Source organism: Coptis chinensis, chromosome 1 (assembly GCF_015680905.1).
Source record: "Coptis chinensis isolate HL-2020 chromosome 1, ASM1568090v1, whole genome shotgun sequence".
Taxonomy (NCBI): Eukaryota; Viridiplantae; Streptophyta; class Magnoliopsida; order Ranunculales; family Ranunculaceae; genus Coptis; species Coptis chinensis.
In genome coordinates, this window is record NC_141456.1 from 42,806,399 (window position 1) to 42,819,154 (window position 12,756).

At 37.3% G+C, this 12,756-nt stretch overlaps 2 protein-coding genes across 2 annotated transcripts; one reads left to right on the top strand and one right to left on the bottom strand.

Moving 5' to 3' along the window:
- Nucleotides 1–417: 417 nt before the first annotated feature.
- Nucleotides 418–1,962, top strand: LOC147524115 (aspartic proteinase nepenthesin-2-like). The gene has a single exon (XM_086562976.1). It carries the CDS (start codon nt 955–957, stop codon nt 1,900–1,902), a length of 948 nt encoding a protein of 315 aa, XP_086419102.1. The 5' UTR covers nt 418–954; the 3' UTR covers nt 1,903–1,962.
- A 619-nt stretch (nt 1,963–2,581) lies between these two features.
- LOC147524116 (uncharacterized) lies at nt 2,582–3,293 on the bottom strand. The gene is made up of 2 exons (XM_086573661.1): nt 2,831–3,293; nt 2,582–2,724 (listed from the first exon to the last, which is right to left on the bottom strand). Exons 1-2 carry the CDS (start codon nt 3,291–3,293, stop codon nt 2,582–2,584), a joined length of 606 nt encoding a protein of 201 aa, XP_086429787.1.
- Nucleotides 3,294–12,756: the final 9,463 nt, after the last annotated feature.

Consider the following 12,756-nt stretch of genomic DNA (forward strand, 5'->3'; position numbering starts at 1 on the left):
TTATTTTAAATTTTTTCGAATTTTTTTCCTGATTTGTTTTTTTAAAAATTTTTTGGAAAATTTTTTTTTTTTTTTGAATTTTCCTTTTATCAAATATTTTTTAATTTGTTTTCGAGTTTTTTTTTTGTCATTTTTTTATTTTTCAATTTTCCAGATTTTTTGAGTTTCATATATTTATTTATTTATTTATTTTTGAATTTTCAAATTTTTCAAAGACATATGTTAAAAATGGGGGGTTTTTACAAATTTGACATAAGGGTAAAATTGCCAATATGGAAAATTTACTCTGATATGGGGGGCAATCAATAATGATTCTCAAAATGGGGGGTTATCTCAAAAGGGGATACATCCGTGGGGGTTTAACTCAAAAAACCCCAAGATTTAATGACACAATATACTTCTGGTTCTGATATTGAAATGGTTGGATTCCCTTTTTGTTCACCACACAGAATAGAGTACATGGTCTATACAGTACATAATCTCGCCTACAACTACAACCCATTAGTTTTCGACCTTCAGAAGACATGGTTGTAAACATGGATTCTATCTGTCAATGGCTCTTTCTTTCAACCTTGCTGTTATTAAATTTGGTAGTTGCAGAGCACAATGGCTTCAGCATTAGGATCATTCACAGGGATTCACCGGAGTCACCTCTCTATCCAGGTAATCTCACCCTTGAACAAAGACTTGAGAGACTTCACAACCAAATAAATGATTATGTTAGTCGTCTTGCTTCAGTCTTTGAACGTAGCTCGACTAATCGATCAGAGACTACAGAGCCAACGTGGATAAGTCCACCAGTGGCCATTAGGAACCCCTACTTCATCGCTATTGTAGGCCTCGGTACCTTCGAGAAACCCCAAATCGACTACAAGAATACTTACTTGATGCTAGACACCGGTAGCGATCTTATATGGACTCAATGTGAAAATTGTAGAGAATGCTTTCCTCAAAATGATCTGTTATACCCTTACACCACTTCAAAATCTCCCTTGCAACAGACACCCGTTATGTTTTCTAGATAAATGTTTGAGTGACAAATGCACGTATGAGGAAATTTATTCAGGCACCTCCGTATCAGAAGGTTACCTTGGTGGTGAACGATTCACATTCAATTCGGATGATGGAGCCACTGAAAGTGTCAATCTAGTTTTCGGCTGTGGTTTTGATCAAAAGCGATTCCCTTTTGGACAGGGCAACCCAGTAACTGGAATCCTTGGATTGGGATATGGACCTCATTCGCTTCTTAACCAACTAGGAGCTCGTGGTCAAGGACGTATGTCTTACTGCGTACCTCTTTGGAGAGAGGAAGCAGGAACTAGTACATTTTTAAGGTTTGGTCAAGCTGCACAGTTTAAACCAGGGCAACAAATACGTACTACTCCATTGATCCAAGGACAGCTAAATAAAGCTTTCTACTATGTAGAATTGCTGGACATCAGCGTTGCAGGTAGTCACATTCATTATTTGCCTGAGATATTTGCGATTAGACCTGATGGTAATGGTGGAACTATCCTTGACACTGGAAGTCCTCTGGTTCTAATTAGACGGGACGCATATACTGCTTTGAAAAATAGTGTGGAGCATTACTTTTCACAGGTGCAAACGCCGCCTATATCAATGTTTGGACTGGATTTGTGTTACTCGCTTCTGGCTGTTCGGAATGTGATTGATGATATTGGGGCACCAACTATCACGTTCCACTTTGGAGGTGCAGATTTGGAAATAAAGACAGCGTTCGTAATTAGTGCGAACTATTTATGCATGACCATTATCCCTCATGATTACTATCAAGTCTCATTAATAATAGGAAGTTTTGCTCAGTCAAACTATAGGTTTTTGATTAATGTTGGAGACAAGACAGTGTCCTTTGCTGAGGATGAATGTGGTCACGGATCATAATCATATTGAGATCCCATTCTATCATTTCAATGTGAATAATAAGGCAGAAATTCTAGAGTCCGGTTCCTCTATCAATCTCTGTACCACACACACACATCTCCTATCTCGACGCACCCACATACATCTCGGAGCACACACACAGGTATCGAGGCACACACACATCTCGGATTCGGATCAACGGCGAGATAACACGGTTACAGAGATGATCTCTGTACCCGGTTGTAGAGATCTCGAGTTCGAAATTCTATACCTTTTTCGTAGTATCTTTTCCAAAAAAATGCTCTGATCTGATTAGTCGAATTAATTTATTCATTTGATTTTCAGTCTGAAACTAAAAATTGGTTATGCCTTGTGATCCTAAATTCATTATTGTCCAAAATCTAAGAAGTTGTGAGACTGACCTACAGTTTCTTGGACTCATATTAAGGAGTTAAATATACCTACGAGGGACTTATTATAGTTTTTGGAGGGACTTATTTCCATGTAGTAAATATTGTTCAGACCAGGCTGCATTGTTTTACTAAGGATTTTTTTTCTTTTTTTTTTGCTGGGTAAGGTTAAATGTATTAAAGGCTGCATTGTTTTACAAAGGGTATTTAGAGTTGCAACATGCTGCACACTCTAAGATCAAGCCATTTCAAGCATCTACTACTCCAACTAGATTTGAAATAGTTTACATTTACTGAAAACGGTAGAAAGTTTGGAATGGTCCTTCCCATTTGTGAAGCCAATCAGGTTTTCCTTCCCACACTACACGTTCATTAACAACAAGAGATGTTCCAGTCTTAGCCAATATATCCGCATGCAGTAAAGTTGGCTTTCCTGAAAATGCAAGTAATCTTTATGTTCGGAACTGCAAGTATGCAACTTTTCCACCTTGCTTGCAATTTCCACGACACATCTCTACTATTAAAAGCCAATCAGCAACCTGAGTCAGTCTCCACCCATAGGTTTAACCATCCCCTAGATACTGCAATCTCCACCCCTTCAAGAATGGCCATACACTCTGCCCAAAAGCTTGTGCCATTGCCAATGTTCTTCCACACAGTAAGCTTGAAAGCTCCCACATCGTCTCTATAAGAAATGCCAATTCCAGCCATTCCCGGATTACCCAGCGAAGCCCCATCTGTGATCAACTTCAATATATTTGGTTCAGGAGGAATCCAAATACATTGCTTGATCCTTGGTACTCTCCGTGCTTTAGACCCAACATCCCAGAATTTAAGAACACCATCTTCAAACTGGGATCGGTAATTATAAGTGTTTGACAAGTTGCTAGTAATTTTCACATGTGTGCGAATGTAGTACTTACACTCACGAATGTTAAGCTTCTTTCCCTCAAAATGAATAAGATTCCTCTGCTTCCATATACCAACTAGAGTAGCAACCATACAAGCTGTTGAGTTATTTTTCAATAAAACAAGTGGTTAGTGTTTGGAGTGACTTTGTGGTGGTTTGATCTCTTGACCTCTTTGTGGGATAGTTGTTTAAGTAGAAAAATTTAGTCCCACATAAGAGAGGAAACACTAGTGAATAGTGTTTTTATGTGAAAGTCCCATACTAAGGGCATGCCCTTAGGGTACAAAGGCTTTTGGGTTAGGAGGGAGGACTCACACAAAGCCACACGCGCGCGCGCGCCGAATTGAACCGAACCAGGTCGGGCTCGGGCTCTCTTTGATCCCTTATCTTCTTTTTGGTAAACTATTTTCCTTAAACTGTTTTCAGATAAGTTTGGAAACATAATTGGATATAGATTGGGAAACATAAACATGATAGACTTGTAGAATCCAATCCTTATCGGGAAACTGGAGCAGTTCCCTACAATTCGGATCTACTAAGTGCTCCACGTTTTTTCCTCTATAAATACTCCTATAACAGCAGCTTATGATATAAGCGAAAAACTATTTTCTATACTATGTTGAAGGCAATCATAAGATCAATATCGTGGTTCTTCTTTTTTTCTTTGGTTTATCTGCAATAAACAAATGAGAGTATAACTGGTTGTTGTATCTTGGAGGTTGACGCGCTTTGTCTGCATAAAGAGGAACAGACGCGAAACAACCTTAAAGAAAGCGTTTGATCCATGCCTCAGCCAGCCTTCTTTATATTCACAGTTTGTTCTTGTTGCAGCAATTATTACCAACACAAACATTCTACAACTGCTTTACTCTTGGACTCCACTAGTTATTCACTCTCAACGCATCATTCAGATTTAACACCGGAGTGGCCGCTACACCATAATAGGATATTTGCAACACGGACCTTTTTTGTTTTGCAACGGTTATGTACTGTTAGCAAGTTGCCAACGCTTATATAGTGTTAGTAATGTTATAAATCGTTACTTTATTTCAGTGAATTTCAAGAATTAATTGTTAACGCTTAAAAATCGTTTGCGAAGTGTTGCAAATTAAAATCTTTGAAATATAAAACACAACTTTACTTTCTCTCCTCTCGCTCTCTCTCCGCCGCTAGACTTTCCAGTCTCCTCCCTCTCTCCAGACACACTCCACCAACTCAGAAGAAGATGAAGAAGAGTTTTTAGATCCAGATCATTCAAAGTAATAATTTCTTAAATTGTTTTTGATTGATTTTTTGTTTTGTTTTGAATTAGTTTGTGGTTTTGATTTTTTTTTGTCACTCATTTGAAAGGGATTATCTCGGCTTTGAATAATTTCAAGGAGAAAAGCTCAGAAAGAAAATTGAAGAAGCATGAGGTGACGATTTCAATGTATATTTAACTCAAAACCTGTGAATTCCAAATCGTTGAAGCTAGATTTTGTTATTTGTGCTTATTTTAACGGATGTGAGAAATAAAAATTGAATCTTGAAAGTAAGTGGTCGGAGGAGATGGCCTTGTCTGGAATGAGAGGTCTCTCTGTATTTATAAGGGATGTAAGAAATTGTCAAAACAAAGAACAAGAAAGACTTAGAGTTCTTGCTCTAGAGTTTTTGCAATGTGCAATAGCAGCTTGGAAAACTTAGAAATCAGTCGAAAGAACCAAAGAAGATTACACATTATTTCATTATTAATTAATTATCCTCTATAAGCCTCCCTACCCTTATTCCTAAAAAAACGTGTCTGAAAAATGATCCTTCACTCACTTCTTACTCCCCTATCCCCATATGTTCCCTACCCAAATCTACATTCTTAGTGAAACATCATATGTGCAGTGCACTTGTACAGATGGTGGTGCTGCCCAACACTCTACTTCATGCCTATCGTGTACATTTTCATTAATGTATCTCCTTAGGAGTCAATAAGCGCAATGAGCTAAACTGTCTTTACAACCCATTGTTCTTGGGTTTACTCATTACAAATACATGCTTCCTTATCTCTACATGTCTAATTTCTATTTGCAATATTGACATACCTATACATAGCTCCAATCCTATTCCTAGTGAGCTCATTCCAAGTACTCTAAGTCTCTAACTCGATCTCTAAGGATGGCTAATTAGCCAAAGCACCCACTTAAAACTTGTTGTGTTACAATCCACAAACAAACTGAGACTTTCGTCTCTCCTTTCCAGATCAACAAGTACTTGATAAATATCCATCAAAATGAGACCATACAAATTTAACACATTGTGGTAATGACAAAAATATTACTAGAATATTACAGTACAAGTTACAAGTCATTCAATATGCAAATTAAATAAACCCCCCTAAGAAATCACATACATAAAATAAGTGATCAAAATTCAATCAACCCATTGTATGTGAATTACTACAAGATATATATATCATAATGCAAATAAAGCATAGACTTGAACAACGTTACTAACCTTTTTTCAACTAAACAGTATTGGACACCCCAAGAGAAAGAGAGCTTTGAGTTTGTTGTTTATATATAAGGTCGGAGTGACATAAGGTATGAGTCTTGTTTTTGTTATTACAAATTTATCAATGTATTAGACATTATATAAGCCATATTCAATTTTTGTTACATGTGCAGATACAAGCCATGCTAGGGGGGAAGAAGCAGGGTGTGATTATAAACATGGCGTCTGCTTCGAGGACTTTATCCGATGCTTCCAGACCCTATATACTCTGGCTCCAAAGGCGTGTTTTCTTTTATTTTGCTTAGTTGCTATTCACTTATGAATGCATACTTGTCTTTTTCTACTGCCTGATGCATTATTCCTTGGTATGGTAATACCATAGGTGGTGTGGTGTTATTTACTAGATCACTTCTTCTGTACAAACATCAAGGAATCTGTATCAATGTGCTCTGTCCTGAGGTAAAAGAAATGCTAAAACCTTTCTTTGTGCTGAACATGCTATTGTATTTTGGACTTCAAAGGCCCCTTTTGGTCACTTATAGTGAAAATCTTTGCAATAGACAAAAAAAAAATGAAAGATTTATTAACAATGGTATTATGGGAGGTTCTTGTTTGGCATACATAGTCACACACAGACATGTTCATTTGGTCTGATTTTTTGTTTGGAATATAATTTGTGTAAGATACGTCTCTATGCGTCCATGTATTGTGATAAACCTCAATTTTTTGATATTTTATCGTGTCAGACACTTCATATCTGTATTGGTATGGACACACATATCCATGTCAATGTAACTTAGTAGATTAGAGTTTCAGTCATGCTATTATCATTTCTTAGTCAGAAAGTACTGAAACCTTCAATTGCATCATCCGTTAAAGCAGGCTGTAGCATACTATTCCAGTGGCACGAAGCTTAGAACTTGCAAATGAAGCCGTGCCTAGAACTGTAGTCTATGTTTATTTGGCGGAAACAAAGTGAAAGCTGTTAGCATTTCATAACAGTAGCACTCTCTTTCCGGGATTTATTTATTTGAATATAATTATCAATTTGTTGAAAATGATATATATATATATTTTTTTTTTCAGATTTTGGTCGTTATTAATGCATAGTAGTTAAATATGCTTTATATGAAGAGTTAAATTTTGTCATTAAGTCATTTCTTATTGTTTTGGTTGGTTTCTTTTGCTCGTCTAGGACTTTGACATTAAATAGACATATACTTCGTTTATCAAAATAACAATGGTTAAAAGTACTGAAAAAAATTCTTGCAAGGGGATTTATCTGCTGAAACAGTGGCTTCTTCTATCGGTTAAACATTCACATTAACATTTTCTGTAAGCAATTTTTGTGGTAAGCTTATTGAATTGGTTGTTTTCATCTCCTGCCTATATAATGTTGGAAATGTTTAAGGTACAAGGGTTTCTTAACACATTTGGCGATCTGTGTGGGACTATTGCTGCTCTGGAGCGGATAAATTCTTTGTTGTCTTTGACAGATAGTGATGATTCTCTTGCATATGGATGGTAAGGGAACTCAATAAAAAGAAGCTTGCAGTGAAAATCTTAAATTGTTCTACAGTGAGGGTTTCTCTGAGGAAAATTTTGCTTTCAATAAGCATTTCATGTCAGCCTTGAAATCAGCTGCTAGCAAGGGATGTAGTGTAGAATGGCCCGGTAATATTTTTCTTGAAGGTATTTTTTTATCTCATTTTATATATACACTACAATAGAAAACTTGGTTACATAATTTTGTCCTAAATTTTAGTGGTTTTGTGTGACCACTAATGTTGGACATGAATCTGACCTCATTTCTTTGTATACTAATAGACGATGATGATAACTAGTCGTGTCATTAGGGGCCTTGTAATGTCATTTCGACCTTTAAACTCTATATAGTTTGGCCAGTCCAGGCCCTCTAAATCTCTAATTCTTTTCATGCACCATACACCATTTGGAAAAGAAAATAAATATGAGAAGAGAAAATAATTCATGAACAATGAAAGTTCCGTATAGATATGAAATATTAGAATTTAAATATGTTGACTTTATTGCACTTATGTGAAATATAGTCCATGGTTTAAGTCATTCGCCACAGGGCCACTATGTAAATAATATGCCAACTGATTATAGGATTTATAGCTATGTTTGTCATTTGTCTGAAGAGCTTTCTTTCTATATAGATGTAGTTGAATAACGAGAAAACACTCCATACTCAAAATGAACTGAAAACACTTGCACAAATGCTACACGTATGTTTAAATATTGTTGTATTGCTTTTTTGAATTTTCGTTCTCTTTTCTTTTCCTTCCATCCAACAGATCATGTCTGAACAAGACTCTTAACATATTTGAATGCAAATGCACAAAATTTTGAGAGAAGGACTAAAGCTCCTCTTCTTTACATTTGTTCAAAAATACTATAGACAATTTTTCCGACTCATCCCCTGTTCATCAAAATGTTTTAATGTGGATGGATAACTTTTCCTCATGAATTAACTATACCATAACAAGATATGTGATGAATTTGGGGGGGGGGGGGGGGGGATTGGTTCGTGGGAAATAACATAAAGAGGGGGTTCGGGCTATCAGGCATGAGAAAGGTAATGTACTTAACTTGGCTTGGCTGGCCTGTCTTTTTAGTTGCGGAATCGCCAACGTTCACTAACTGTCAGGGTCAGAGCTGGACTCGTCGTGAAACTCATTCTTAGAGAAAGTGTGTTAGCCTGGACTACCACCAAAACTGCTCGCTCAATGCGCAAAAAAAGCTCTTTGTTCGCGCTTCTCGAGTGAGTTGAGCTTACGAGCCAACCTTGCCTTTCAAAGTGCACCCTTGCTCTGTGGCTCTATCATCAACCGAATCGTCCGTCTCATCTGTGGTGTCTGAATCCACTATTGGCTAAATCCAAAGAGTTAAAGGACCTACACCTTCCCTTCCGGAAAGGTGGGTTCCCTACAAATGAATAGACCCCAACAGAAACCTCATCACAAACAGCTACATATGGGCTAGGATCAACTGCTACAGATGAAAGAGCTCTGAAACCCTATGAACTAGACACTGATGCTTATCCTTTAGCTGAATCTCCAGTTTAAGCTGCTGATGCCCTAGTCGAATAGACAACTTTTGAGGAAGGCGCTACTTAGCCCTCATTTGATCGATTACGCCGAACGAATCGGGTCGAAAGGATCGTCAACCACTTCCCGGTGGACCTGGTGGTTAGTCCTTCACCTGAGAAAGATAGCCGGCGTGATCCCCGCTCGCGTTATCTAACCTTTTTTCTTCCCCACCCACCGCCCACCATTCTGCACTCGCTCGAAAGCTTTTAGTTACGGCTGAAAGAATAACGACTCGAACGACTTTCAATGTTGCGATCGGGCGGGATGGCTAGCTTAATGCGTGTGAGCTGGTTCAAGGTCGGCTACTGCATGCGCTTCTACTGCTTCATCGGTGTTTGAAAGGTATAATGTTGATCCTTGGTAGAAGCTCGTAGGTGCATGGCAAAATAAAAGTGCTTTCCATTGAGCGGAGGCTCGGTACTGAACTCGATAGAAAGAAGGAGTCGAACGGTATTCAATAGGGAGGCAGAGCTAACAACCTTCGGACTGGATTCAAAAGCAGGCTTTGTTTAGATGTGCTAACCGTCTGTGGATCCGGGGGGCCTTGCTTAAGCAATGGCTGTTTTTGAGGCAACAATATCTATAGTCCGTTCAGCAATATACGGATGAGTTCATGAGACTTAAAGTAAAATTGAGGATTCAAGACAAGGTTAGTTTCTTACTTGGTGAAGTAAGTACGTTGGTTTTCTCTTCCATGCTATCCAGCAGAAGATGGAGCTTGTTGATTACTCTTCACTTCAGCGTGCTATACAGCTGGCCATTGCTATTGAGAAATATCATAAAGGTCCACTAGTCCTCCCAGTCTTCTAAATCCCAAAACAATTCAAAGAATCATAAATCCAGCACTTTTGCCCTCCCAAGCACGATTTCTTCCGTGTCACACTGCACCCATTGCCATAACAGAAGCGTTATTTCCCGTTGGGTGGATTCTGCGCCCCTGCCTATCACGGGATTCTCTATTTCCAGCTCCTGCGCAGTGGCGGATCTGTATCACCATCCGCCCGCCTGTTTGTTAATACGTTATATGGAGAGGGGGCTGATCTTGCATACGAATCGTCGATCGGTGATAGACGAGTGAATGGTTGTCGGAAGATAATCGAATGGGGTAGAAGGGCTTGCTTGCCCTCGGGGGGTTCGATTCCCACTTGTCCATTCTTCCACGCGCACCACCTTCTTTTTTCTTACTTGCTTTTACGCCCTCTTAAGTAAGAAGAAAAGGAATTTCATTTCATTACTAGAGAGAGAAAGCAAAGGTAAAGTTTTTATAAGTAGTTAGCCTCCATTCCATTTATTAAGAACGGAATAAGGCAAGATGTCCGATTCGAGTCAAAAGCTAAGCTAAAGTTGGACTCAGCACCGGGGGTACCACTCTAATCAAGTTACAAAGTAGGTCGATCTACTCTATACATTGTTATATTCCGACCCTTCCTTTTTAGAGTTATGTTGGGTCCATGGCTTGCTAGTACATGTTAATGCAGGACAATATTTTTGGACAGTCCTAGGTTTATAGAAGTGGTGATTTTGTTTATATATAAAGTGTTGGACAGTGCTAGGTTTATAGAAGTGGTTCTTTTGTTTATATATAAAGTGTTTCAAAGTCTTTTAGAATAGCTAGATATATCATTTTGTTGTTGTTTAATGTGTTGTTCAGTGTGTTGTGTAGGGTATCAATTTGATGGAGGGAAAAGCAAGAAGCAGAACAAAATAAGTGCTCCCCAATCAAATGATTATGCTCACCTCAAGCTCCTCATCAAGGTAAAAGATTAAAATTTCACTTTCCATTTTCTCATTTGTTTAACTTTTTACTTTCTTTAGGTAGATTTTCAAATATTTAATTAATTACATGAGTTTAATTAGTACTATTGTATTTGTAAGTTCATTATTTGTTTTGTGAATTTTTAGGAATTAGGTGGACTTTGTGGAGCCGCACTAGGATTTATAGTGAGTGAAGCCATCACCAATACTTGGTATTGCAATGATTCGAGATTGTTTGGAAAATCGTATTGAATATGTTACTCTTATTTGTAAATATGAATTTGTAACTCTTAGAAAATATTTTGAAGTTATATTGCATATTTAACGAATATCCTATTTTTTTTCAGTCTTTTGCTTGTGTTTGCTATTATTTACTTGTCAAATGGTATGAAAAGGCAATGGGGATTTTATCATGGAAATATGATGTTTGTTTCAATATGGAAATGAGATGTTTGTTTCAATATTAGAACAAGTAGTGTTATTTTTGCAGATTAACTGCGTCCTAATAAAATAATAAAATGGGGCAGGTTTAGCTATTTTGCTATAAAATATGAGATTTTTTTTTTATTTGCAACCCATCAACAATGGTTTATAACCATTACAAATTTAAAAACGTTATTAAAATTTTGTACGAAACAGACATAAATAAGCGTTACAAATAATATTTGCAACGCTTAAAAATCGTTGGAAAATTTTTCTTGCAACAGTTAATAAGCGTTGGAAATTTCTGTTTGCAACGGTTAATAAGCGTTGGAAATTTCAGTTTGCAACGGTTAATAACCGTTGGAAATTTCTATTTGCAATGCTTATTAACCGTTGCAAAAATTTCCAACACTTTACCCACGCCATATTTGCAACGCTTAAAAAGCGTTGCGAAAATTATTAACAACGTTTTTTTGCCGTTGCAAATAGCCTGTTATTATGTAGTAAAAGCTATAGAGATCCACTACCACAGTTGTTGAGAGGAACTACATTGCCAGAACAGGTGCTCGTGTGTCTTGATAAGCACCCAAAAGTGTATTATGAAACCCCATTGAGATATATAAATTTGGTTAATTATGTGTTTAATAATCATGAAATAAATATGTTTTCATACTTTTGCAGGTATTTGCAGTAAACATGGAAATATTGGTTAAACCTGCGATAAAGCACGAGGAACGGCGTATGTATGAATTCTTCCAAATCCGCACAGAAGCATCAAACTTCCAAAGCTCCTACCTCTTGAACCAGGACTCCGAATGTGACAAGAGAGTTGTTCAGACAATCAGGACGATGAACTCTACGCATAGGCGGGAAGTTGTAAAACTGCCCAAAATACCGGACCGCCACTGGACTGCACATGGACCCACTATGCGGGCCCATAATATTGGATGAGTCATCAATCATAGAGCATGTCAAGACAAAAATAACAAATTATTGGTGCAAAGTTGACACCTTGCATGTAATAAATTAGATTAGGTGTTAATAGTGAAAAAAAAGGCAAGGTGTCACTTTGTTTTAATGTGGTGGATAAAAATGAATTAATGTGGTTTGATGATTCACGTGGGAGGAAATGAGATTTCTCTCAAATGGAGAAAAAAATTAGTCAAGGGTGGGGGACACTCCATTTACTCCCTTGACTTATTTTCCTTACATGGCATTATTTTAGTTCCTTAGTGAAAAAAAATCATAAGTTAGTTTTTAGTTTTTATAAGAAAAGCTTGTAATAGTTTTAATGGAGGAAACACTTGTTTTCTTCTAGAAAATAAATCGAAGTGAGTTTGATTGTTTAGCTTTCTCCTCTCTCTCTCTCTTTTGTTTTTTTTTAGTTTATAAATCCTTGTCCCAAGGATCATGAGCTAACTTCCCTTTTGGGGAGTTAATCCAACTCATGTGAGGGTAAATCAATTTTTGTTGGTTTGGTAGGTTGTTAGGAAGAACAACTAGCTCTACACCCTATCCCAAAATGATAGTTGGTGTAGTGTCTAGTTAGGAATCAAAGCAATGAGCTTAGAGATAAGTCATTGCTTAGTTCCACTTGTTAGCATGTGTGAGCTCTTAAGTGAGCCATACATGCTAGGGATCAAATCTTTTCTTCCATTAGGGGCTTGTCTATGAGTCTAGGAAGGATCAAATAACTTTTTTCAAATCAACAACTAATAATAGTTTCACATGAGTAGGATTAACTCTCCACCTTTTCTTTTAAATCTCTATTTTGGTATTAAGT